Source organism: Selaginella moellendorffii, unplaced genomic scaffold, assembly GCF_000143415.4.
Source record: "Selaginella moellendorffii unplaced genomic scaffold, v1.0 SELMOscaffold_5, whole genome shotgun sequence".
Taxonomy (NCBI): domain Eukaryota; kingdom Viridiplantae; phylum Streptophyta; class Lycopodiopsida; order Selaginellales; family Selaginellaceae; genus Selaginella; species Selaginella moellendorffii.
Genome location: NW_003314266.1, coordinates 2,160,086 through 2,181,466, shown reverse-complemented (window position 1 = coordinate 2,181,466; position 21,381 = coordinate 2,160,086). Strand labels below are relative to the sequence as shown.

The 21,381-nt window shown below is 47.2% G+C and overlaps 5 protein-coding genes across 9 annotated transcripts; 3 read left to right on the top strand and 2 right to left on the bottom strand.

The window, feature by feature from the left end:
• Positions 1-8,239: 8,239 nt before the first annotated feature.
• On the bottom strand, positions 8,240-9,911 carry LOC9660226 (F-box/kelch-repeat protein At1g80440). Its single transcript, XM_002964834.2, has one exon. It carries the CDS (start codon positions 9,497-9,499, stop codon positions 8,297-8,299), a length of 1,203 nt encoding a protein of 400 aa, XP_002964880.1. The 5' UTR covers positions 9,500-9,911; the 3' UTR covers positions 8,240-8,296.
• A 286-nt stretch (positions 9,912-10,197) lies between these two features.
• Positions 10,198-12,032, top strand: LOC9659036 (protoheme IX farnesyltransferase, mitochondrial). The gene is made up of 7 exons (XM_024669487.1): positions 10,198-10,489; positions 10,547-10,676; positions 10,763-10,900; positions 10,964-11,097; positions 11,192-11,317; positions 11,368-11,456; positions 11,505-12,032. The coding sequence occupies exons 1-7, from the start codon at positions 10,218-10,220 to the stop codon at positions 11,897-11,899; spliced, it is 1,284 nt and encodes a 427-aa protein (XP_024525255.1). The 5' UTR covers positions 10,198-10,217; the 3' UTR covers positions 11,900-12,032.
• Positions 12,033-12,968: 936 nt separating this feature from the next.
• LOC9660224 (DNA replication licensing factor MCM6) lies at positions 12,969-16,680 on the top strand. Its single transcript, XM_024669486.1, has 18 exons — positions 12,969-13,112; positions 13,204-13,380; positions 13,433-13,558; positions 13,611-13,773; positions 13,828-14,021; positions 14,068-14,257; positions 14,312-14,383; positions 14,437-14,666; positions 14,715-14,829; positions 14,879-14,953; positions 15,009-15,149; positions 15,200-15,403; positions 15,454-15,615; positions 15,661-15,716; positions 15,771-15,928; positions 15,981-16,118; positions 16,172-16,302; positions 16,359-16,680. Exons 1-18 carry the CDS (start codon positions 13,006-13,008, stop codon positions 16,521-16,523), a joined length of 2,604 nt encoding a protein of 867 aa, XP_024525254.1. The 5' UTR covers positions 12,969-13,005; the 3' UTR covers positions 16,524-16,680.
• Positions 16,681-16,713: 33 nt separating this feature from the next.
• LOC9659035 (dnaJ protein ERDJ2A) lies at positions 16,714-19,433 on the top strand. Its single transcript, XM_002965173.2, has 10 exons — positions 16,714-17,068; positions 17,121-17,216; positions 17,271-17,391; positions 17,456-17,562; positions 17,616-17,833; positions 17,885-18,062; positions 18,112-18,231; positions 18,292-18,378; positions 18,442-18,558; positions 18,617-19,433. Exons 1-10 carry the CDS (start codon positions 16,883-16,885, stop codon positions 19,400-19,402), a joined length of 2,016 nt encoding a protein of 671 aa, XP_002965219.1. The 5' UTR covers positions 16,714-16,882; the 3' UTR covers positions 19,403-19,433.
• LOC9660223 (coiled-coil domain-containing protein 13) lies at positions 19,380-21,257 on the bottom strand. Of its 5 annotated transcripts, XM_024669492.1 has the most exons (13): positions 21,155-21,257; positions 20,997-21,101; positions 20,853-20,928; positions 20,710-20,793; positions 20,555-20,659; positions 20,392-20,502; positions 20,283-20,339; positions 20,109-20,231; positions 19,977-20,054; positions 19,827-19,928; positions 19,655-19,774; positions 19,534-19,600; positions 19,380-19,475 (listed from the first exon to the last, which is right to left on the bottom strand). In XM_024669492.1, exons 3-13 carry the CDS (start codon positions 20,922-20,924, stop codon positions 19,444-19,446), a joined length of 951 nt encoding a protein of 316 aa, XP_024525260.1. In that variant the 5' UTR covers positions 20,925-20,928; positions 20,997-21,101; positions 21,155-21,257; the 3' UTR covers positions 19,380-19,443. The 5 variants fall into 5 exon arrangements, with proteins under 5 accessions (XP_024525260.1, XP_024525258.1, XP_024525259.1 ...); XM_024669490.1 differs by having other exon boundaries at positions 19,534-19,774; XM_024669491.1 differs by having other exon boundaries at positions 19,398-19,600.
• Between the last annotated feature and the right edge of the window lie 124 nt (positions 21,258-21,381).

Below are 21,381 nucleotides of genomic sequence, written 5' to 3'. Positions count from 1 at the left end.
GGTAAACTTTATAGCGTGTGGGCTCATGCAATTTTGAACCCAAAAATGCACCAAAAAATGCTCGACTAGCATTATTCTTTGAATGGCGTGTGGCCTTATGTCGAGCATTATTCTTTGAATGGCGTGTGGCCTTATATTGCCATAAATGGACGTACACACACAGCGTAATTATTCCTTTACACGGCGAATAATCTTGGCGCGGATCGCTGACATGGCATGGCAAAGTTCGAATCACTGACATGGCACAGCTGGATCGAGGCAAGGACATGATGTGACAAAGTTCAACCTCCGACAGCAAAGTCTAGAAGCTACTCAGTTTGAAATTTGTCAGAGGAATCATAAGATCTGGTTTGTCAGAGGATTTGATGTGACGTTCAAGCGTGTGTTATTTTTGAATTCTCGAACTCATTCCTAGGTCTATCATTTTTGTGCGCCGTGTTCTTGGTTCCGCTGAGCGCAGTGAGCGCTGCTTGTGTAAGCGGCGTTGTGGGCTGTGGTTTATGCGTCTACGAGCGGTTGCGGCATTGCGAGCGCCATTGCGAGCGGCAGTTTATGCGAGTGGCAGTTTGTGCGAGCGGCGCTACGAGCAGTTGCGGTGTTGCGAGCGGCGCTACGAGTAGTTGCGGTGTTGCGAGCGGCACAGTCTTTGGTGTGGCTACCGCTTCCTCTTGATATTCGGCACTTGTGCTTCCTGGTATGTTCACCATGGAATGGCTTAGGACCACATTTAGAAATGGCATGAGGCCACATGCCATCTTGGGCCCTTGCAATTTCATGGCTAGCGTATTGTCATGTATGTTTTTACTTGCCTGCAGCTGTGTGTATATCAAGATGGCATGAGGCCTCATGCCAATTTTGTGAATGCGAAATTTCACGTGGGTGTCAATAGCATGTTTGAATAATGGCATGTGGCCTCATGCTATTGAGGTTGTTTGGTATGTTATGATTTAGGCCATTCTCCAATCATTTTTTGTATGGTCTTAACTTCTTTTCTGCACTTTCAGAATGGCCTTCAGGGTTGGGGAAAAGGTTTACATTTTGAATGGTGGGAAGAGAGTTGCAAAAGGGACCCTTGTGTCTATGGATCGGAACTTTGTTATACACTGTGAAAGGCTTGGGGAAGGCAATGCTGCTGTATCAGTAGAGACTGTCTTCGATGGGAATGTGGTCGCTATTGAACGAGGAGAGATGGTCGTCGGGGTAAATGTTGTTGTTGCCTTGAAAAATCTTCAGAAGAAAGCAGATGTTGGGGACCGCGCAAGTGCGACGCATGTTCCCTCCGTGGATCTTAAGAACCGTGCTACATGGATTCAGGCAAAAGTGTTTCTAAACAACCCCGAGGGGGAGGTGGTAGCTGAGGGCTTAGCCACAGTTGTCGATCCAAGAGATGCGGTTGCTAATCAAGAATTGGGCTGGGATGATATTGGAGTTGCGATTTTAGAGGTTGTTGACACAGAAGAAAACAGTCTGACTATTGGAAGCATTGTGCGGTGGAAATTGAGGCACTTAGTGTTTGAGAATGTGAAGGATTCACAATCAAACACCACTACAACTGATGACAGAACATCTCTTCATGGGAAAAGAAAGTACACCTTCCTAAAGCACAGCCAAAGGGATCTGAGCAACGAACCGAAAAGGCAGAAAATGGCGATGGAGGTTCGAATGGTCTCGACAGTTGCTTGTTGCAAGAGGAGGTGCTGTCAACATGCTGATTGGGATGCTATTGAAGAGGAGAGAGCAAGATACAAGACATTGTCCTGGAAGGCAGCTCGCAATTTTGTGTATGAGGCATTACGGTCATCTGTTGATGCTTCAGAACATCAGGTGGGGGGCATGGTCTTCCAGAGGGGTTTGGTCTGCATGAAGGCATGGAGAATCATTTATGGAGTCCCTCGAAGCACATTCTACAGAATCAAAACTGAGTTCGAGGAACAAAGGGTTCAACAGGCAGTCCATGGGAACGACGGTACGCACAAAACCAGGGGTCATGTTGTATATGGAGAGGCAATCTTCAAGAGGTTTGTCGAGACATGTAGCGAGCAGCAACCACATAAAACCCGCCTCTTGGAAGATGGAACACGAGACACCCAACGAGTTCTCCCTTCCATGTATACCAAGGGGGCCATATTGGAAGATGTGAATCGGGAACTCTAGAGTAATGGCTACAGGAAGCTGAGCCAATCTAGATTTAGTAGATTGTGGAGCAACAGGTTCAGGGATGTGAGTATAGGAAAGTACTCCAGCTTTTCAAAGTGTGACGAGTGCACTGCTATCAAAATGGCTTTGTCGAAGAATTCTTGCAGCGCTCAAGAGCGAGAGACGTTGGTTAGAAGGCGGCTCGACCACAACATCGAGCAGAGAAGCTGCAGGACTGCATATTATCATAACAGGATTCTCTCCATGGAGAGACCTGACTCTTACCTCTGCATCATCCACGACAAAATGGACCAGAAAAAGACGTGCTTACCTCGACTCAATCCTGCCCCCAAGGCAATCTCTTCATCCATGCAGCTGCCTGTGTCTCTGTTTGGCATAATCGCTCATGGGCATGGTGCCCAGAACTATGGGAACTTCTTTGTACCTCTATGGGGTGGCGGGGGTGCAAACATGATGATTGCGTCCCTAGCAAAACACTTAAGGTCTCTGCAAAGTGCGCAGACTGAGCTGAACGGCCAACCCTTGCATAAGGCCCTTGTCGATCGAACCCCATACAGGGTTCAGCTGGAGGAGGAGCAAAGGCTTGCAGTATCGCGTGGGGCCCCATGCCATCCCAGTGAATATGTTGGCCGTCAGATTGTAGGGTTATCACGTGAGGCCTCATGCCATTCCGACGAGGCTGGTCGCCCGGTGAATGCACAGCCTCATCCAAACGAAGCAGAATCTCAAGGAAGTTCTTGCGGCCGATGTGGCCTTCCACCCCATCTTCTGCTCCAAACAGACAATGCTGGCAGTGAGAACAAAAACATGTACGTCTTCGCGTACTTGGCGATGCTTGTTGCCAAAGGCATATTTGAAACGGTTACACTTGGCTTTCTCATGGTTGGGCACACTCATGAAGACGTCGATGCCATGTTCAGTCACCTGGCAGAGTCCCTCCGGCGATCCAATGTCCTCACCCTCCCACAACTCTACGATGAATTCCAAAATTGCATCAAAGGCACTGTTGAAGCTGCACTTCTGACAGAGGTTCCAGACTTTAAGGGGTTTGTAAGAGGCTACATCAGGGATGGATCCGAAACGCTGATTGGCCACTCCAAGCCTCTTCAGTTTCATTTCAGCATGTGTGACGGTGCTCCAGTGATGAGGTACAAGATGAGAGAATGGGACACAGTGTGGCTGCCAGTGGACGGCATTGAACTCTTCAAGAGAGATCCCATAACTGGGGAACCTATGATTCCTCAGGGTTCCCCACGGCCGATGCACCCGGATGGACTCAAAGACCAGGAAAGTATAGTGGCCGGGATTAGACAGCATATTGCCTTCTGGAAGAGGGGGTTGGTGTTTGGTGGAAAATCCTATTTTCAGAGGTGCAAGCCTTTGCTCGAATACTGGGAGAAGATTATATCTGCTATCCAAAATGGGCCGGTTGTATATGAAGAATTGGAAGAGTCCTTTTGGCCAGAACCCAGAGCACCAGATAGTAGCGGAACAATGTCCTCTGGAAATGCAGTGACAGATAACGATGTTGAGGATCACTATTGTGGGCCGAGGAACAAGAAGCCGGATTCAGCATTCAATCCAGTACAGGTCTGCAAAGGAATGGTCGTGCTTGTCAGACCCAGTAATAAAAAACAAATGATATGGGTGGGGCGCTGCATCACTGATGCAGAGGAGGACGCGGAAACTAACTCCTTCAATGTAACTGTGGAGTGGTTCAAGCCAAGTTCCGGATATACGAAGGATTGCCTAGAAAAGAGATGGGTGCTGAATCCAAGGGATCCCAGCATGAGCATATCGGTGGATAATGTTGTGCATGGTTGGATGCGGAAGCAGAGTGCCACCATCACCTTGCCAGACCATGCAAGAGATGCAGCAAGAGCATTCATAACTCGGGTTCAAGGTGAGATTCATTAATATTCCTTTACAAAGTTTCTAATGTATTTTATTTCAAGGTGAACAATCCGAATCTGAATCAGAGGAGGCTTGATATAGTGTGTGAGGTAAAACAAAGATGATGTGACATATGCATTTACCAATCACACGTGCATAAATCTAATAATATGGCGTGTGGCCCATATTAATGGCACATAAACCCATATTGTGGGCTTACGTGCTTTATGTACCATCATTCCCTTGCAGCGTGTGTGTTGGTTTCCTTTTATAACACAACGAACTCCATATTTTAGGGTGAAGAGCGTTCTCATGGCAAGCACAAAATCTGTAAGTGAGGCAGAAAAGGAGACGGAGAAGGAGATAGGTGAAGATGTAGAATATATAAGTCTTCCAAACTCCCCGTACTATACTCCAGGTGATCATTTTTCTGAACAAACGGCAACATTAACAACTATCGAGAACGCCCCAGTAACGTCAGAGACAACAATCCAAAGCAAAACAACTGACCCGGAGAAGGATGATAGTACCGCTGAGAGTACCAAAAAGGAGGTGTCCACTAGCGCTTAGGCTTATAATGGCGTGTGCCCTCATGCCATTTACTTGATCACCAAATACCTTTTTCCCTTTGCACTAGTATATCTTAATACCGGTCTGAGAAATAGAATGGCATGTGCCCTCAGGCCTTTTACTAAATCACCTTTGAAAGAAATGCAAGCCTCTATGTCGTAAAAAAAAGGTACTAGAGAAATTCCTTAATAATATGAATGTTATTTAGTTTCATGAAAATACACTAAGGGTCAAATGAGTTAAATGACTTCTCCAGACTAGCAATGCCTCTTGCTACACCTTCACAATTAGATTCGTTAGAAAAAGATAACATTGAATAATATCTAAATGTTCTCACCATTAAGTTATATGTCTGGCTAATAGGAATGATGTTCATCTTGGAAAGCTCACCACACGCTCAATGAACAAACAAATAGTGTGTGCGCGCATGCCATCGCTCTTCTTTAGCTTCAGATTCGGCTTGTTCACCTTGACAATGAGATTTATTATACAACTAGATGGACTCAGTCTGGACATAAGGTCACCGCGCTAGTCACCATGCCCCAGATATGTCTAGCCCCTGGACAAAAAACATATAATTTCACGTCATTTTCAAATACTTGAAAATTTGTACCTAGTCCCATTTTACTAAATAAATCCCACTTTAACGAAATAGAGCTTATCTTGTGACGAAGCCTGATAGGAGTATTCATTTTTGCATCGACTATCGTCTGTTGAATGAAGTGACAATCCTAGATATGTACCCTCTTCCTTACATTGCTGATCTCTTGGATCGTCTGGGGTAAAGTTGTTAGTTCACCAAGCTATTTATTGCTTCTGGGTATTGGCTAGTACCGATGGCCGAAGAAGATATTCCTAAGATTACTTTTTGTACATCATTTGGTTTGTACAAGTTCTTGGTGATGTCATTTGATTTAAACAATGCTCCAGCAACTTTCCAGTGGATGATGGATGAGGTTCTTTGTGATATGCCAAAGGTAACTGCTGACTTCATTAATGATGTCTTGATTCACTCGGAGGGGACGTGGGAGGAGCACATTCGTGATGTGTGTAAAGTGTTGGATCAGCTACGGGATGTTGGTTTAAAGTTAAAGTGGTCGAAATGTTGGGTCCAAGGATATGACTTATCTTGGGTATTGTATTTCTCATGAGAGTTTGCAAGTTAATCTTGAAAAACTTGTGGCTATTCTAAAGTTCTCTACTCTAAAGTGTGTGAATGATGTGCAGCGCTTCCTAAGCAAGGTGCAATATCTCGATCGTTTTGTGGATCATCTTTCTGATCACACTGCACCGTTGCAAGCATTGCTAAAATCATCAACATCATTTTTCATCTGGTCTTCAAATTGTGAGCGGGCATTTGTGGATCTCAAAGAGCTGTTGACGACTCCTCTGGTTTTGGCATATCCTGACTACACTCGACCTTTTATTTTGCACGTAGATGCTTCTGATATTGGTCTTGAAGGTGTGTTAATGCAAAAAAGCCCGAGTGTGCCTGATTAGCGTTATCCCATTGTATATATAAGCCATACGTTACAACCAGTAGAAGTGAACTACTCCACGATAGAGAAGGAGTGTTTAGCAGTAGTTTGGGGTTTCGAGAAACTTCATGCATATCTACATGGTTCTCGGATGTTACTTGAAGATGACCATGCTGCCATTACTTCATTATTGAAGTGGACGAACCTAGTTAGTCGTACTACTCAGTGGGCTTTGAAGTTTCAAATATATGATTTTGATGTTATTCATCGCTCAGGGAGTTCTATGGTTAATGTTGATGCCCTTTTTCGAGTTCCTCTTCCTTCTCCACTCTCTTTTCATGTTTCTGACAAGTCTGTTGTTCCAGCATCTGTGGATTTTCTAAACGAGGATTTTGTGCCGTTGGCGGTTGTTGTACTTGACATTCAGTGTCCACAAGGTGCAGAGCAAAATCTACCTTCTTTTGATGAGGTTCACGAGGCTCAAAAGATTGAGCTGTGGATTCGAAGGCTTTGAGATGCGTTTGAGAATCTTGCATCACTTGCTGATGACTTGCATTTTTGGCATTTACATTCTTAATATCACCTTGAAGATGGCCTTATTTATTTTGTGGGGACCGATCTTGATGATCATTTACGGCTGGTGGTGCCTTCTGTTTTTATCCTGTGGTTTCTCTATGCTTACCATGATTCTCCTGTTTTATGTGGGTATATGGGACATCGTCGTGTGACCGAAAAGCTACGCAGGTCTTTCTATTGGCCGAAGATGCAACGTGGTATTATCTGGTATGTGCATAGCTACGTTTGGTGCCAAGCTCGTAATACTCCCCCTTGTGCTGCGGAAGGACGGTTAGAGTTAATTGCAATTTCCCATCCGTTTGAGTTGGTGGCGTTTGATCTTATAGGACCTTTTCCATGGTCAACTGCTAGCAATGAGTATGTTATTATTGCTTCTAACTACTTAACTCATTGAGTGGAAGTTGGTGCTCTTGCTAGTGCCTCTGCAACTACTGTTGGATACTTCCTTCTCAATCGAGTGGTGTTTTAACATTCTTGTCCAAAACAGATTCTTTCAGATAATAGTCCCACATTTATGGTTGAGGCATTTCATATTTTGACGTCTCGCTTGGGGATATGCCATACTTTCATGAGTGCTTATTATCCATAATCAGACAGTCTGGTGGAACGATTCATTCAGACATTCAAAGGGATGATTGTGAAGTATGTGAACTTTCAGCATTCGGATTGGGATAGTTATTTTGCCGTCTCTTCGGTATGCTTATGTCACAGAGGTGTAGAGTTCTATTGGTGCTTCACCATATAAACTCCTATATGGTCATGATCCAATATTACTAACGGAGCTGGGTTTACCTTCACAATTGTTATGAGCTCCCAATGCTAAGTCGTGGGATCAATATTTGACGAGCATTCTTCCACTTGTCCGAGTAGAATTTGCCGAACACTTAAGCTGCATACAAGTTGGACAACAACGGCACTACAACTCCCATCATCATCCATCTATAGAATACAAAATGGATGATTTGGTGTTAGTCCATTTTCCTCATTTTACGATACGTGGTTTATCTAAGGGCTCCTTGCATATGGAAAAGACCGTATCAAGTGTTATGGCAAGTTAAACCACAAGTTTATGAGGTTCAGCATGACATCCAGTAGACTGATCTTCCAAAGATTGTGCATGTGCAGTGGTTGAAACACTTTATACAAAGGGATTAGGAGCAGTTAATACCACCTACAGATCCATCGATGCCTCCTCTTGACATTCCTCCAGATCCTGACTTGTCTACAAGAGAACCCTAATGACCTTCCATTATTCTGAGAGGAGAGGATGATGTGAGGGCCAAGTGTACAATGCCGTATACTAATATTAGCATAGTGGGATTTTGATAACTGTTAGATTGGTTTTAATTCGAACCACTCACTCCTATATATAAACTAAGGTTTTTGGGCTAATTGATCACATTTTTTATATTCCTTTTCTATATTCCAAGCACTAACAATATGTGTTTAAACAATTCAAACACACATATATTTTAAATGGATTTATCTTTCAATATAATTGAATTGTATGCCATATCACCCACTTTATGTAGAACATCACTCTTGAGAGATGTACCTCCCCCCAAAACAGTAGAATTGAAAATCATATTAAAGAAATAATTAATCACTAAAATAATGTGAATCTAATGAATGAGGAAACATGACGCCCCGTATTGTGCAAGCTCAAACGGGCACTCGACCCTCTCCCATTTGACAAGCTCACCTCCACTCGCAGCTCGACACAAGAGAACTTTGACCCTCCCGGAGGGATTCAAAGGATCCAACGAGCACGAGCACGCGTACACCTGATCTTTCCCACACGCAGCCGCCAATACCATGAGCTCCGCCGTGGCATTCCCATCCTCGCCCGGACGGTCGGAGCACGCAATTTTGCCATCGATCGTCCTCCACTGATTGCTCGAGCATCGATTCAGGAGCCCCCCTAGCACCGATCTATGCACCGACTGCAAGATCCCGGACTGGATCTCCCAAGAATATCCAGGAAGAATCCCCGGCGTCTGGAAATCCTCGATCGTCTCCCAGCTCTTGGCTCCAATCGATATCGCGTCGGCGGAGCTAACCCAAAAGGTAGATTGATCGTCGTCAAGCTCGCACGATTTCTCGACGCTGCTGTATCCACCCACGACGCAAATCCGCCCGTCAATCACGCCCCCATTGCACTCTGTTCTTGGGACGTTTAGATCTGGGAGAGGTTCCCAGCGATTTGCGCAAACATCGTAAATCTCAGCGCTCGCGAGTGTGAGAACCTCGTCGCCCTGTCCGCCGGCAACCACGATCTTCCCCCCGACCGCGACACACGCGAATGCCGACCGGGGAGTTGCCATTGGCGCGCATCTTTGCCAGATTCGTCGACCACATCCTCGGGTCAAATCCAGTACAAACACGTCCGGAAGAAACTCCCAGCTGCGAGGATCGCGGCCGCCGAGCACGAAGAGCTTGGAATCCACGCACACGCATCGCCCGGAGAGTGGCGCGCCGCAAGAGAGCCCCGGGATTGACGGAAGAATCTCCCAGCCGCTGGAGTGCCCCGGCGCCTGGATGGAGATCGCGAAGAATGGATCGCCGCGGGATTGTTGATCGCGCTTGGGTCGCTTGGAAGAGGCCGGGTGAATGCAGCCCAGCAGCCGGGGGCGGCGATCGAGAGAGGCAGTGGCGTTCTTGGCGGTTTCCTGGATCGCTGCGAGCCATCCTCTGCTAACCCTGATCGCCGAGGAGAAATCCCACCAGGAGATCCGAGAGAGGACGCGCTGTATCACCAGATGATCGGGCAGCCCTGGGATGAGATCAACGCCATCAAGGTCCTTGAATGCCGAGTTCCAATCCATCTTGAATTGGGCTCTGGGCGATCGAGAGAACGAAAAAAAAGAGAGAACTTTAAGAACTAGAGCGAAGAATGGAGGAATGAAGAAAGAATTGAATGACTCTTTTATCGCTTGCTTTGGGTAAGAAATTCCTCTGCCTCCACCCCAGTAAGAATGTGACGAAAGAGACACATCGATCGATCGATGGGCTGTAAAGATGGAAGAAAAAAGCCGCCCCAATCCCCAGAGAGTTTGGTCGAGCGGGATAATGAAGGAAAAAGGAGAGGAACTCTGCGCGCTGACCTAACGATGCCCGTGATTGATAAGCGCAATCTCCTCCCGCAGACTTTGCTGATCGATCGCAGCGCGCCCACTGAGATACTGCGAAGATTCCCCTGGCCTGCGCCAGCGATTCCCAGAAAATTCCCAGGATTGCCCACCCCTTTCACGCTCGCGGATCGATCCAGCCCTAAATTTCTCTTTCCCTCTCGTACCTAGGAGTGTCAGTTGTTTCATTCCATTCATGCAAAGATCGCCCGGCGCCAAGAAAATCAGTGCTTTCCTCTCTTTAATGTGACCCTGCCAAAAGCATGTACTTCACTGTGGCTTTGATAAACCACTTTTCTTCCTTGTCGCCTTCCCGCCCGCCACGTGTCCTACCGAAAATCAAGGGGTTAACGGGCACGACGGGTGCGGGGTTCGATTCCTGGCCGTGACCGGATTTTTTAGGGCTTGATGAGCGATGCAGGGCATTCTCGCCAGGGACGCCAGGCGCAAGCTCTGCGCGGCGCTCTATCAGCAGCACCACCACAGGCTGGCGCCGGCGGCAGCGGCGCTCGATCAGGTCAGGGAAATCTCCAGCTTGTCCGTCGATGAGGGCTTGGCAGTGGCTCCCCCGGCCGCCAAGAGTTTTGATCTCGAGTATGGCAAGTTTCCCGCTGCGTTTAGTGCTGCTTGGGATGGAATGCGGCACTATGGGAGGTGCTACTGGGAATTGTCCAAAGCCCGACTCAGGTAAAAATGGTTTTTTTTTTGGACTTTCGTTTCTCAAAACTCACGAAGTTTTTGTAGCATACTCGTGGTGATGACCTCAGGTGCTGGATTTGTGCTGGGAAGTGGAAGCGTAATCGACGTGCCATGCTTGGGATGGACTTGTCTGGGGACGATGCTTGCCGCAGCATCGGCAAACTCGTTTAATCAGGTTCGCCACCTTTAGCTTTTGTTTTTTCTCTTTGGATCTTTTTTTTTTTTCCGGTTTTCTTCACTCATGTTTAACTGGCTTGACAGATTCTTGAAGTGACCAATGACTCGAATATGAAGCGGACAATGAGAAGGCCACTTCCATCAGGACGTATAAGCATGGAGCACGCGCTGGCATGGGCTGTTACCAGCGGGAGCGTGGGTATTAGCTTGCTAGCTTACCAGGTGTGAAGTGACTATTGCCTCTCACTTGCTTTACTGAGGACCTTAGCGATTGGAATCTTGCAGACAAACGCGACAGTCGCAGCTCTCGGTGCCGGGAACATTTTGCTCTACACACTGGCCTACACACCAATGAAGCAACTGCATCCGGCAAATACGTGGATTGGAGCAATTGTAGGAGCTGTTCCTCCACTTATGGGGTAATCTCTTGCTGTAAGTTTAGTCTTTGTAGTGTAGCTTGTTTGAGATTCAGTAGCCAAAGGTGTAAAGCTAAGACGAAATATCTGACTGCAGGTGGGCTGCCGCAAGCGGCCATCTCGATCCGGGCGCTTGGGTGTTAGCATCCGCTCTGTACTTTTGGCAGCTCCCGCATTTCATGGCACTGTCGTTTATGTGCAGCAAAGACTATTTGGCTGGAGGGTAAGGGATTTTTAACTTTAAATTTCGATTCTCACCTCATGCTTGTGCAGGTACAAAATGGTGTCTGGACCAAAAGCTGCTCTTATCGCTCTGAGAAATTGCGCGTATCTCCTTCCTGTTGGCTTTATTGCTCACTATGGTAAAGCTGATACTGGTCCCGATTCGAGTACTGACCTCCGTTTCGCAGCGGGTGTGACGTCTGGATTTTTTGGACCAGAGGCAGCGATCTTGACTGCTGGAATGGGAGCCACTGCAGCCCTTTTTTACCGGGACCCCACTCTGCAACGAGCCAGGCATATGTTTCGGGCAAGTCTTCTGTATTTGCCGGCGTTGATGTTTGCGATGCTTTTGCACCGTGTTCCCAACAGTAACACAGCAAAAGAGTCGCTTGATAACACGGCTCCTTCCGGAAACGAGACGAGTTTAGAGGTCGTCAATGACGCGTTACTTGAGACAAGCGGAAGTGAAATGCTCGAAAAGAAGAAGTCAAAGCGCTCAAATCCAGAGGACTACACTCGACCTCCGATTGCTTACGCATCTGCAGCGCCCTTTCCGTTCCTTCCAGTGCCTTACTTCCGTTAAAGCTTGCCGAGAGAGAGTCAACTTCCATCACCAGGTTTTGCTACTGCCAGGTTCAATAAGTACTCGAGAAGATAAAGAGGTTCTTGTTGAGTTGTGCTATTTGTAACTAATACACTGGCTTTTCTTTTGTTTTCGCTAGCTTCTTCATTTTGTGAGGGGAGTCGGAAGCTAAACATCTGTGGCTTACAGGCAAGGGACTCTACTTGTGAACCCGGGCTACCATTCCAAAGCTGTGCATCCTCTTCTTGTCCTTGGAGCCCGCATGGGTGAGCACCAGGCTGTGAGTGTGGCCGTGAAGATGGTAAAGCCTGCAACCGTTCTGCCTGGTCTGGCATTTGATGGTAGTGTTGGTTTTAACGTCGACTGTGGTGTCTATCATGTAGGGGGAGAAGACGTAAACGTTGTGCTCGTACTCGTAAATGATCTTGGAGTCGTGACACTTGGTGGCGTCACGGCAATTCCTCTGCCCGTCGTGCGTCATGCTGGTAAGCGTGATAATGTAGACAGTGGGATCAACGTAGACTTCCAAGTTTCCAGGGGCGTAGCGGTGCTCGATGTTGTAGTAGTGCCAGTTATGGTAGCAGTGGGTGACTACCTTACAGGGGTGCTTCTCCAGGAGTTGCGGGAGATCGTGTTCTTGGGGTGGAGCGGCATTGAAAGACATGAAGTTCGTGACCCGGAACTTGTGAACTTCGACGTAGTATTGGTCGTCCGGGGTGAAGGAGAACTTCCAGTCGGCTCTTGCCGGTGGCCAGTCTTCCTCCTCTTCAACTACAGTGGTCATGCTCGCAGCGAAGAAAAAGAGATCCGAACGAGCGGGGAGAAACGGATCGAGAAAGAAAAGGAAGAAAAAAATGGCAAGTGATCGCTTTGGGTGTTCTTCCTGGTTCTTCGGAGATGTCTCTTCGTGTGAAGGGACGGTCCACATGTAGCTGGATCAAAAGGCTGGGAGCCAACCGGAAGGTCCCACGTTGCCAGTACTTGGAACCAATCGGAAAGGTCCCACGCTGGCAGTACTTTTGTAATGACAGGAGTCCGACGTGGATTTCCCGCCATTTTTTGGTTAGCTAGGGCGGAAAGGGAGTAGGGTTTTAGCTGCCGCTCCGATGGAAGACGCCCCGGGCGATATCGATGAGAGGGAGAGGGAGCGGCGGCTCGTCAGTGACAGGGAGGGCACGCGCGTCGCGGATCTCTTCTACGAATTTCTCAACTCGTGAGTAGCGTCGTGGCTGCATTCTTTCTTGTGATTCTTGTGCGCCTAGATCTCGCGAGTGACTTTGCTCGTGCATTCCTTGTGTTTCAAGGTTTTACGAGGACACCGGCATTTCTACTGAAAGCGAGGACCCGGATCGAGTGAAGAAGTACGAGTACGAGCTCGAGGTCATGCTGCACAAAGAATCGAGCACAATGTATGTGGATTTCACGCACGTAATGGCGCACAATGACGAGCTCCAGAGGTCGATCAGCGAGGAGTTTCTCAGGTACTGTGGGAGGATTTTGTTTCTCCTTTTTAGTTATGGATCTGTCTTGCAGGATGGAACCATTTTTGAAAATGGCTGTTCGTAAGTTCGCAATGCGGCATAGGCCAGAGGGCATGAAATCGGAGCATGGAGTAAGAGATATCCAAATTGCGTTTCACAATCTTCCCAAAAAGCATAGGTCAGATGAATTGTTTTTGTTGGCCTTTAGTTCAAGTGGTCGTGTGTACTAGATTGAGGGAGCTTGGAACTTCGGAAGTTGGGAAGCTTGTCTCTGTAAGTGGAGTTGTCACCAGGACAAGCGAGGTTCGTCCCGAGTTGCTGTCGGGAGCGTTCAGATGTCTGGACTGCGGGGCCATCGTCCGAAACATTGAACAGCAGTTCAAGTATACTTTGGTATGCCAAAAAGTCGGCTTTTCAACTCACGCTCTAAAAGATGTGTCCTTGCAGCCATTGATTTGCTCCAATGCAACCTGCTCCAATCGCCAGAGGTTTTCCTTACTTCGCCAGGAGAGCAAGTTTGCGGACTGGCAAAAAGTCCGGATGCAGGAAAACTCCGGAGAGATTCCTGCAGGCTCCCTTCCTCGGTCGCTGGACATAATTTTGCGGCACGAAATTGTAGAGCAAGCAAGAGCTGGAGATAGGTGAGCTCCATTTCATTGACTCTGGCGTTTACTTTCCACTCCACAGGTGCACGTTTACTGGTACGGTGGTTGTTATTCCGGACATTTTAGCACTGTCCGCGCCGGGAGATAGAGCAGAAGCTCGTAGAGAAGGTGCTTCGCAGAGAGGTGGTCCCTCTGAAGGTGTGCGGGGATTGAAAGCTCTAGGTGTTCGTGACCTCTCGTATCGGCTGGCTTTTATTGCAAATTGCGTACAGGTAATTCAGCTTTCGTCTCATATTGTCAGACGTATGGTAATATCAGTTTTTCAGGCCGATGACAGACAAAAGAGCATTGACTTGCGGGCTGGCAAAGGAGACGACGATGATGCTCCTGTGTATCTGGTATGCTTTCTCTTGAACTTGAGTTACTTACCTCCGGTTTTGTCTTTCAACAGCAAGAAGAGAAGGATAAGATTGAAGAGATGATGCATCTACCCCAGATATACGAACGCCTTGTGAATAGCATCGCACCGACAGTATTTGGCCATCAGGAAATAAAGAGAGCTATTTTGTTGATGCTTCTTGGTGGTGTCAACAAAAAAACACACGAAGGCATTAAACTTAGAGGCGACATCAATGTGTGCATTGTGGGGGATCCCAGCTGTGCAAAGTCTCAGTTTCTCAAGTAAGCTTTGAGTTACAATCTCGCAATTTTCATTTCGAATTTTTGAAGGTATGTTTCTGGCTTTCTGCCTCGTGCTGTATATACATCTGGAAAGTCTACATCTGCAGCTGGCTTAACTGCAAGCGTGGTAAAAGAACCAGAGACTGGAGAATTTTGTATTGAGGTATGCCTTTTGTGTGATTGTTTAATTTATGACACTTTCTATGTTGCAGGCTGGAGCTCTTATGCTTGCGGACAACGGTATTTGCTGCATTGACGAGTTTGACAAGATGGATATCAAGGACCAGGTTTGTTGTCTATATGCGAAGTCATTTCCGAAGGTCAATGGATCTGTTTTTGTAGGTAGCAATTCATGAAGCCATGGAGCAACAGACTATAAGTATCACGAAGGCTGGTATTCAGGCGACATTAAACGCGCGGACTTCTATTTTAGCTGCAGCGAATCCTGCAGGTGGACGCTACGATAAGTCGAAACCGCTGAAGGCAAGTAACGAGCTTGCAACCGGGATTTAGGCTGACGAACATTATTTCAGTACAACGTAAATCTTCCTCCTGCTATTCTTTCTCGGTTTGATCTGGTTCACGTTATGATAGACGATCCCGATGATGAGATCGATTACAACATAGCGAGACACATTGTTAGCGTCCATCAAAAACAGGAAGAGGCATTGTCACCGGAGTTTAGTACCGCCGAATTGCAGCGGTATATTGCGTATGGAAAATATCTGAAACCTGAGGTCTGGTTTATGTCACCTTAAGTCTTTAGCTTACGAACTTCAATTTTCAGCTCTCTCCTGAAGCAAGGGATGCACTAGTGGAAGCATACGTTGCTCTTAGGCATGGCGATGCAGTTCCGGGAAGTCAAGTTGCGTACCGCATTACTGTTCGGCAGCTAGAAGCATTAGTCAGGCTATCCGAAGCTCTAGCACGGTTGCACTGTGAGAATCAGGTACTAAATGTTTGGAACGTACTTGTTTTCATATCAGTCTTGTAGGTGCGGCCTGTCCACGTTAGGGAGGCTAAGCGGCTTCTTAGCACATCAATTATCAGGTCCGAGTTTGTGAGACGCTTTGACAAGTATCTAACCGTCTGATCTACTGGCAGCGTTGATTCTCATGAGATCGATCTCGACGACGACGTGGGTGATGTTCGTGACGATCAAGACATACTAGAGCAAGTGCATATGAGGCCGGGTATGCGAACTGGTGCCGCCGATGAAACAACGCCTGCAGCCATGGACACCGGAGAAGAAGGGCCATCAGGTAGTACTTTTCCGAAGTTTATGAAAATTTTCCTAACGTTCATGAAAAACAGCCGTCAAGGAAGAACTGGAAGAGGGGGAGGGAGACGAAGCTCAAAAAAAGAAAATGAAAGTCAGCTACGAGCAATTCCAGAAAATAACGCGCGCTCTTGTCCTGAGGTTGCGGCAGCACGAGGAGTCTCTTCAAGAAGGTGACAAGACATTTCTCTTCATAGCATCGAATTAAAAATCTCTCTGTTCACAGATGTTGGATTAGCTGGCATGAAGCAAAAAGATCTGGTGCAATGGTACCTGAACGAGCAAAACGCTAAGAACGTATACAGCTCAGTAAACGAGCTCATCGAAGACATCAAACGCTTGAGAGCAGTAATCCAGGTGAGCGAAGAACGCCATTTCCAAGTTTCCTGCGATTCTCATCTTCTCCTTCGCAGCATTTGATAAATCGAGAAGGCGTGCTGATCGTCATAGATGATGGAACCGAGGCCGTAGAACAGGCTCTCAAAGCCGCGGAGGAAAGCGGTGTTCCTCTGGAGCGACGGCCATCGGCTATCGAAGAACGCGTTCTTGCCGTCAATCCAAACTATGAGCTGGATTGATCGAATCGCGTCAAGATCGCTGGAAAAAACAAAGGATCGAGCTCAAGCTCTAGCAGAGAAAGAAGAAGAAGAAGAAAGAGACCATTTCATTGTGCTCGTGGAGCAAAGAGAAAATCTCCAAAGCTCCATCGAGATAATCGTTAGCGCGTTTCTTGTGTGTACTATTTAACAAACTAAGTCTCCCTATACAACGAGGGCTACGTCAACGAACGAGAGACTAGGGTTTGGAGCGCCGAGCTTGCTCGGCGATCGATCGATACGATAGGTATGCAGATCCAAGGCGCTAGGTAGCTAGATCGAGGCGGCAGCTCCTGTTTGTGGAATTGGTTCCTGGGAAGCAGGCTTAGATTTTCCCGAGAATGGCAGCGTCGGAGGAGATGAGCTCCCTTTTTCCAATCTTTATTCTCTCCGTGCTGGGCCTGTTCGTGGTGCCGTGGACAATCTATCGGCTTGCCAGAGCTGCGAGGCGGCAGGGGAGGAATTTACACTGCCATTGCTCGCTTTGCGCGAAATCTCCCAAGTATCAAGTCTCGTTGTGGAGAAAGGTTGGTTTTCTTCTTCTCTCTTTTCTCTCTTTGTGTTAAATTCTTGTTCCAGTTGGGAAGGTTCTCGACATGCAGCAATATCACACTGGTTTTCTTGTGGATCTTGATGATCTTTCTGGTTTATTATATCAAGCTCAGCGCTCGTGAGGTAAATTCTTGCTCTGTTTGCTTTTTCTCTTTTCATTTATCTTGGTCTTTGCAGTCGCAACCATTCGAGCCATTCTCGATTCTCGGTTTGGAGCCGAATGCATCGGATTCTGAGATAAAGAAAGCTTACCGAAGGCTGTCCGTGCAGTACCATCCGGACAAGAATCCGGATCCTGGTAACTTAAAATCTTATGCGCAAATTTCCTCATCATGGTTTTATCTACGCGTTGCTTTCTGCAGAGGCCAATGCCTACTTTGTGGATTATATTTCAAAGGCGTATCAAGCGCTTACTGACCCAGTTGCTAGGGAGAATTTTGCGAAATGGGGGCATCCCGATGGCAGACAGGTTCGAAGTTTTTCGTAAGTTCTACTTTATAGTAACCTCGTCTCGCTTTACAGGGGCTCAAAATGGGAATAGCACTCCCGTGGTTTTTGCTCAATATCAACGGGGCAACTGGAGGAATTATACTTCTAGGACTGGTCGGTTGTGGAATTTTACTACCGCTACTGATTGCGGTGGTCTATTTATCGCGATCTTCTAAGTACACTGGAAACTATATCATGCATCAAACGTTGTCAAGCTATTACTATCTTATGAAACCATCACTGGCTCCCAGGTAACGGATCTAGATGTAGTTTCATCGTTGACGCGTGCATGGCCTATGCAGCAAAGTGATGGATGTTCTCATCAGAGCTGCCGAGTTCGTGGAAATCCCAGTGCGTAGAAGTGATGAAGAGCCGTTGCAGAAGCTTTTTGTTGTAGTACGAAGCGAACTTAACCTTGATCCCAAGAATCTAAAGCAAGAACAGGCTAAGTTTTGGAAGCAGCATCCTGCTCTAGTCAAGGTAATAGTTTCGTTTTCTTAGTATCTTGGTTTTCATTACGTTGTGGCAGACGGAACTCCTATTGCTCGCACATTTAACAAGGAGCTCTGCGGACGTTCCAGCGGGCTTGGCGTCGGATTTTGCACGTATTATCCAGCTTACGCCACGCCTCCTTGAAGAGCTGATGAAGGTGACTTTGTTAAACCTCACTCTGTTGCAAGCAATTAATTTATTGCTGTTTGGTTTTTAGATGGCTTTGGCTGCGAGAAGTGCAAATGGTCATGGCTGGCTTCGGCCTGCTTTGGGAGTAATGGACTTGTCTCAAAGCTTCTTTCAGGTCTGTTTTCTATATTATCTGTATATTGGATATTTGAAGTACATTTTTCTTTCTCTGTCTCAGGCTGTGACTCTTAATTCCAGAAAGGGATCTGATCGAGCAAGCCTTATGGAAGGGAGTGCCGCATTCATGCAGCTCCCACACTTCGACGATTCCGTTCACAAGAAGCTCACTCGCAAGGTAGGGACTAGCCCGCATGCCATTCTACTTTTCACTGTGTGCTCTTTTTCATTTGCAGAAAGTGCGAACTCTGCAAGAATTCCGGGACTTGAAAATGGACGAGCGTAAGGAACTCCTGTCAACCCTGGCCGGTTTCTCCCAAGGCCAGATCGTAGACGTGGAAGAAGTCCTGGACATGATACCCACCGTCACGATCGATGTCACTTGCGGGACTGAAGGAGAAGAGTTCGTCCAAGAAGGAGATGCCGTGACGATGCGAGCTTGGATATCAGTCAAGCGCGGCAATGGCCTCACAGCAGCCTACGCGCACACTCCCTACTACTCCAACGTCAAGGAGGAAGGATTCTGGGTGCTACTGGGAGACGCATCCGCGAACAGCGTCTGGGTACACAAGAGGATCACTTTCATGGACGAGGCAGCGGCCATATCATCGGCGTCAAAGGCAGCGCAAGAATCTCTGGAAGGGAAAGGTGCCGAGGAGTCGGAGGTGAAGAAGGCAGTGAGCGAGGCAGTGAAGAGAGTGAAGGAAGGCAGCAGGCTGGTGACGGGGATGTTTGAAGCACCGGAGGAAGGGACGTATAACTTGACGGCGTTTTGCTTGTCAGACTGCTGGCTTGGGTGTGACAAGAAGGTGAGCGTGAAGCTCAAAGTGAGCAAGAAGGTCCGGCCAGCAGTGGCAACCAAGGCTCTGAGCGCTGCCGCGGACGAGGCCGACGAGGACGGGGTGGAAGACGAGGAGGAGATCGACGAGGAGGTTGTGGAAGACGAGAGTGGAAGCGAGTATAGTGAAGACGAGGAGGACACCAAGGGTGAGATGAATGGAGAGGACCCCAAGCATAAGTAATGGAAATGAAAGCTTTGCACCGTTTGAACAAGCTGGGATTGTCACTGCTCACTTTCTTTTGGTTGCTCTTCGCCTGTATAAGACGAGGACGTGAGGTGGAAAGTATGGAACTTGGAAAACTTCCATGGTACCTCTAGTTGCTGCTGTGATATCTCGTAGGTAGTCGATTAGTTCCGCCTGGGCTTTGATTTGTAGCTCCTGTACGGTGGCTGGCTTAGAACAGCAAACAGAAGCTCTGGCTTTAGAGATCACCTGTTCTCGGCAGTGAAGTTTCAGATCGTTGAAAGACGCTGCGAGCTGGTGTTCTCGATGCAATGAGCCAACTCTCAAGGGGCAGCTAATCCGCTCCTTGAGCCTTTCGGGTGCCACAGCCTTGGCAAAAGACCGCATGATGTGAGGAAGAGTGTTACGAAAAACCACGTACCAGTTTGGAAGCGACGCATTCCTGACGCAGTGCCACTATCAGTTTGTCGTCGCTATCACTCTTCGCTACAAGCAATCCCATCTTTGCTTTCACATTGTTCATCTGCAACATAACAACTAGTAGTGTTTTCTAAGCAAAATATCAGATCACCTCGTTCTCCAAAATGTTCCTTCTGGCAAGCACGCAATCAACCTTTTTCTTTGTTGTTAGCAGCTCCTCTCGCGTAGCCTGCCATGCGTGAGTTTAGTAGGAAACGGCTCTTGCGGCACACGCACAACTCACCAGAAAATTTTTAGCGAGCTCATCGATTTGTTTCTTGCAAGCATTCTCTTTCAAATCAAACACATGATTCTGGTCTTCCAATGCTCTCTCCCGGACTTTCTGTTCAAGGTCCTCGACTTTGTCCTGTGTAAACTCAACGTAAGAACAGAGAGAAACTTGATAAGCATCGTAGACCTTTAGCAGGGTAATCATTTGCGCCCGACCCTTCCAGAATTGGCCTCCTTCCAGGACCTGTAAAGACAAATAAATAAAAGAAGCCAGCCAGCCATATACAAGCGTTCACCTTAACAATGGGAACATTTCCAACTTCTCGTTGCAATGCGTGCTGTAACCTGGATAGTTCCGCAGAGGTCACAGCTTTGGCTCCTTGGACCTCCATAAGTTTTGCTGTTGCCTGCTTGCTTTGATTGACAACACATATGCAGTTCGTAACAAGGAAAATAAACCTGAATGAACTTGTCTCTGTATATATTTGATTCTTGGATGGATTTTTCCACCTCCGTGGGTTCCTCGGGAGGTCTTAGCTTTTCTTCTTCTTTCAGTTGAACAACCTGATACAACAAAAAACCATCCGGTACCCACAAAAACAATCCTTTCTCACCTCTTTCTGGAGATAAGAAACATCTTTCTTTAATCGTCCCACCAGCAATCGCTCACGCTCTAAATTCTTCGCCATGCTTCCATTCTATAGATCAAACAAGCAAAGGACGATAAATAGAAAACGAAATACGAGAAAAGAAAGACCTTTTTCAAGAGCTCGATGATCTTAGCTTCCCTCACATTTTGGCTCTGTACGTGCATGAGTGTGTCGAGCATTTGCCTACAGTGAAACAAAAATAAAAAGAGCTGTGAAGTTTTCAAATCGTTCTAAAGAAATATCAGACTTACTCCTTAGATTCTTATGGATTAAGCGAAATAAGCTCACTTGAGTTTGTCCACCTCGGCCTTTCCAGCACCGGCCTTCTTCTGGAGCATTACCAGTTCTTCATCGACCTAAGCAACGCAATGGGCGATCAAAATATTACCACAGCTTCACAAATCCATACCTGAGGAGGCGGCGCTTCCACTGCCGCGGCCTCTCCTTCCTTTTGCTGCGCCGGAACGGCATTGGCGCCTCCTGGATCGCCAGGAGGGGTAGTGTTCACGCGCTTAGGCGCCATAAAACCCTAGAGAATATCCTCGATTCAAATAGTAGCGCTCTTCACGTTGTTTCCGAACAACAACGTCCGTACACATGGTCACAGATAGCGATGAGCCACCGACAGTACCGTAC

Bases quoted from the DNA above. Each gene is read 5' to 3' on its own strand.
- LOC9660223 (XM_024669488.1), bottom strand. From the start codon at position 20,924: ATGCTCGACACACTCATGCACGTACAGAGCCAAAATGTGAGGGAAGCT. The intron at 20,232-20,282 runs GTCTACGATGCT...GAGTTTACACAG, and splicing joins AAATGATTACCCTGCTAAAG to GACAAAGTCGAGGACCTTGA. The intron at 20,055-20,108 runs GTGAGTTGTGCG...CACGCATGGCAG, and splicing joins AGCTCGCTAAAAATTTTCTG to GCTACGCGAGAGGAGCTGCT.
- LOC9660226 (XM_002964834.2), bottom strand. From the start codon at position 9,499: ATGGATTGGAACTCGGCATTCAAGGACCTTGATGGCGTTGATCTCATC.
- LOC9660224 (XM_024669486.1), top strand. From the start codon at position 13,006: ATGGAAGACGCCCCGGGCGATATCGATGAGAGGGAGAGGGAGCGGCGG. The intron at 13,113-13,203 runs GTGAGTAGCGTC...TTGTGTTTCAAG, and splicing joins TTCTACGAATTTCTCAACTC to GTTTTACGAGGACACCGGCA. The intron at 13,774-13,827 runs GTATGCCAAAAA...GTGTCCTTGCAG, and splicing joins AGCAGTTCAAGTATACTTTG to CCATTGATTTGCTCCAATGC.
- LOC9659035 (XM_002965173.2), top strand. From the start codon at position 16,883: ATGGCAGCGTCGGAGGAGATGAGCTCCCTTTTTCCAATCTTTATTCTC. The intron at 17,392-17,455 runs GTAACTTAAAAT...TGCTTTCTGCAG, and splicing joins GGACAAGAATCCGGATCCTG to AGGCCAATGCCTACTTTGTG. The intron at 18,232-18,291 runs GTGACTTTGTTA...TTTGGTTTTTAG, and splicing joins TCCTTGAAGAGCTGATGAAG to ATGGCTTTGGCTGCGAGAAG.
- LOC9659036 (XM_024669487.1), top strand. From the start codon at position 10,218: ATGCAGGGCATTCTCGCCAGGGACGCCAGGCGCAAGCTCTGCGCGGCG. The intron at 10,490-10,546 runs GTAAAAATGGTT...AAGTTTTTGTAG, and splicing joins TTGTCCAAAGCCCGACTCAG to CATACTCGTGGTGATGACCT. The intron at 10,901-10,963 runs GTGTGAAGTGAC...GGAATCTTGCAG, and splicing joins TTAGCTTGCTAGCTTACCAG to ACAAACGCGACAGTCGCAGC.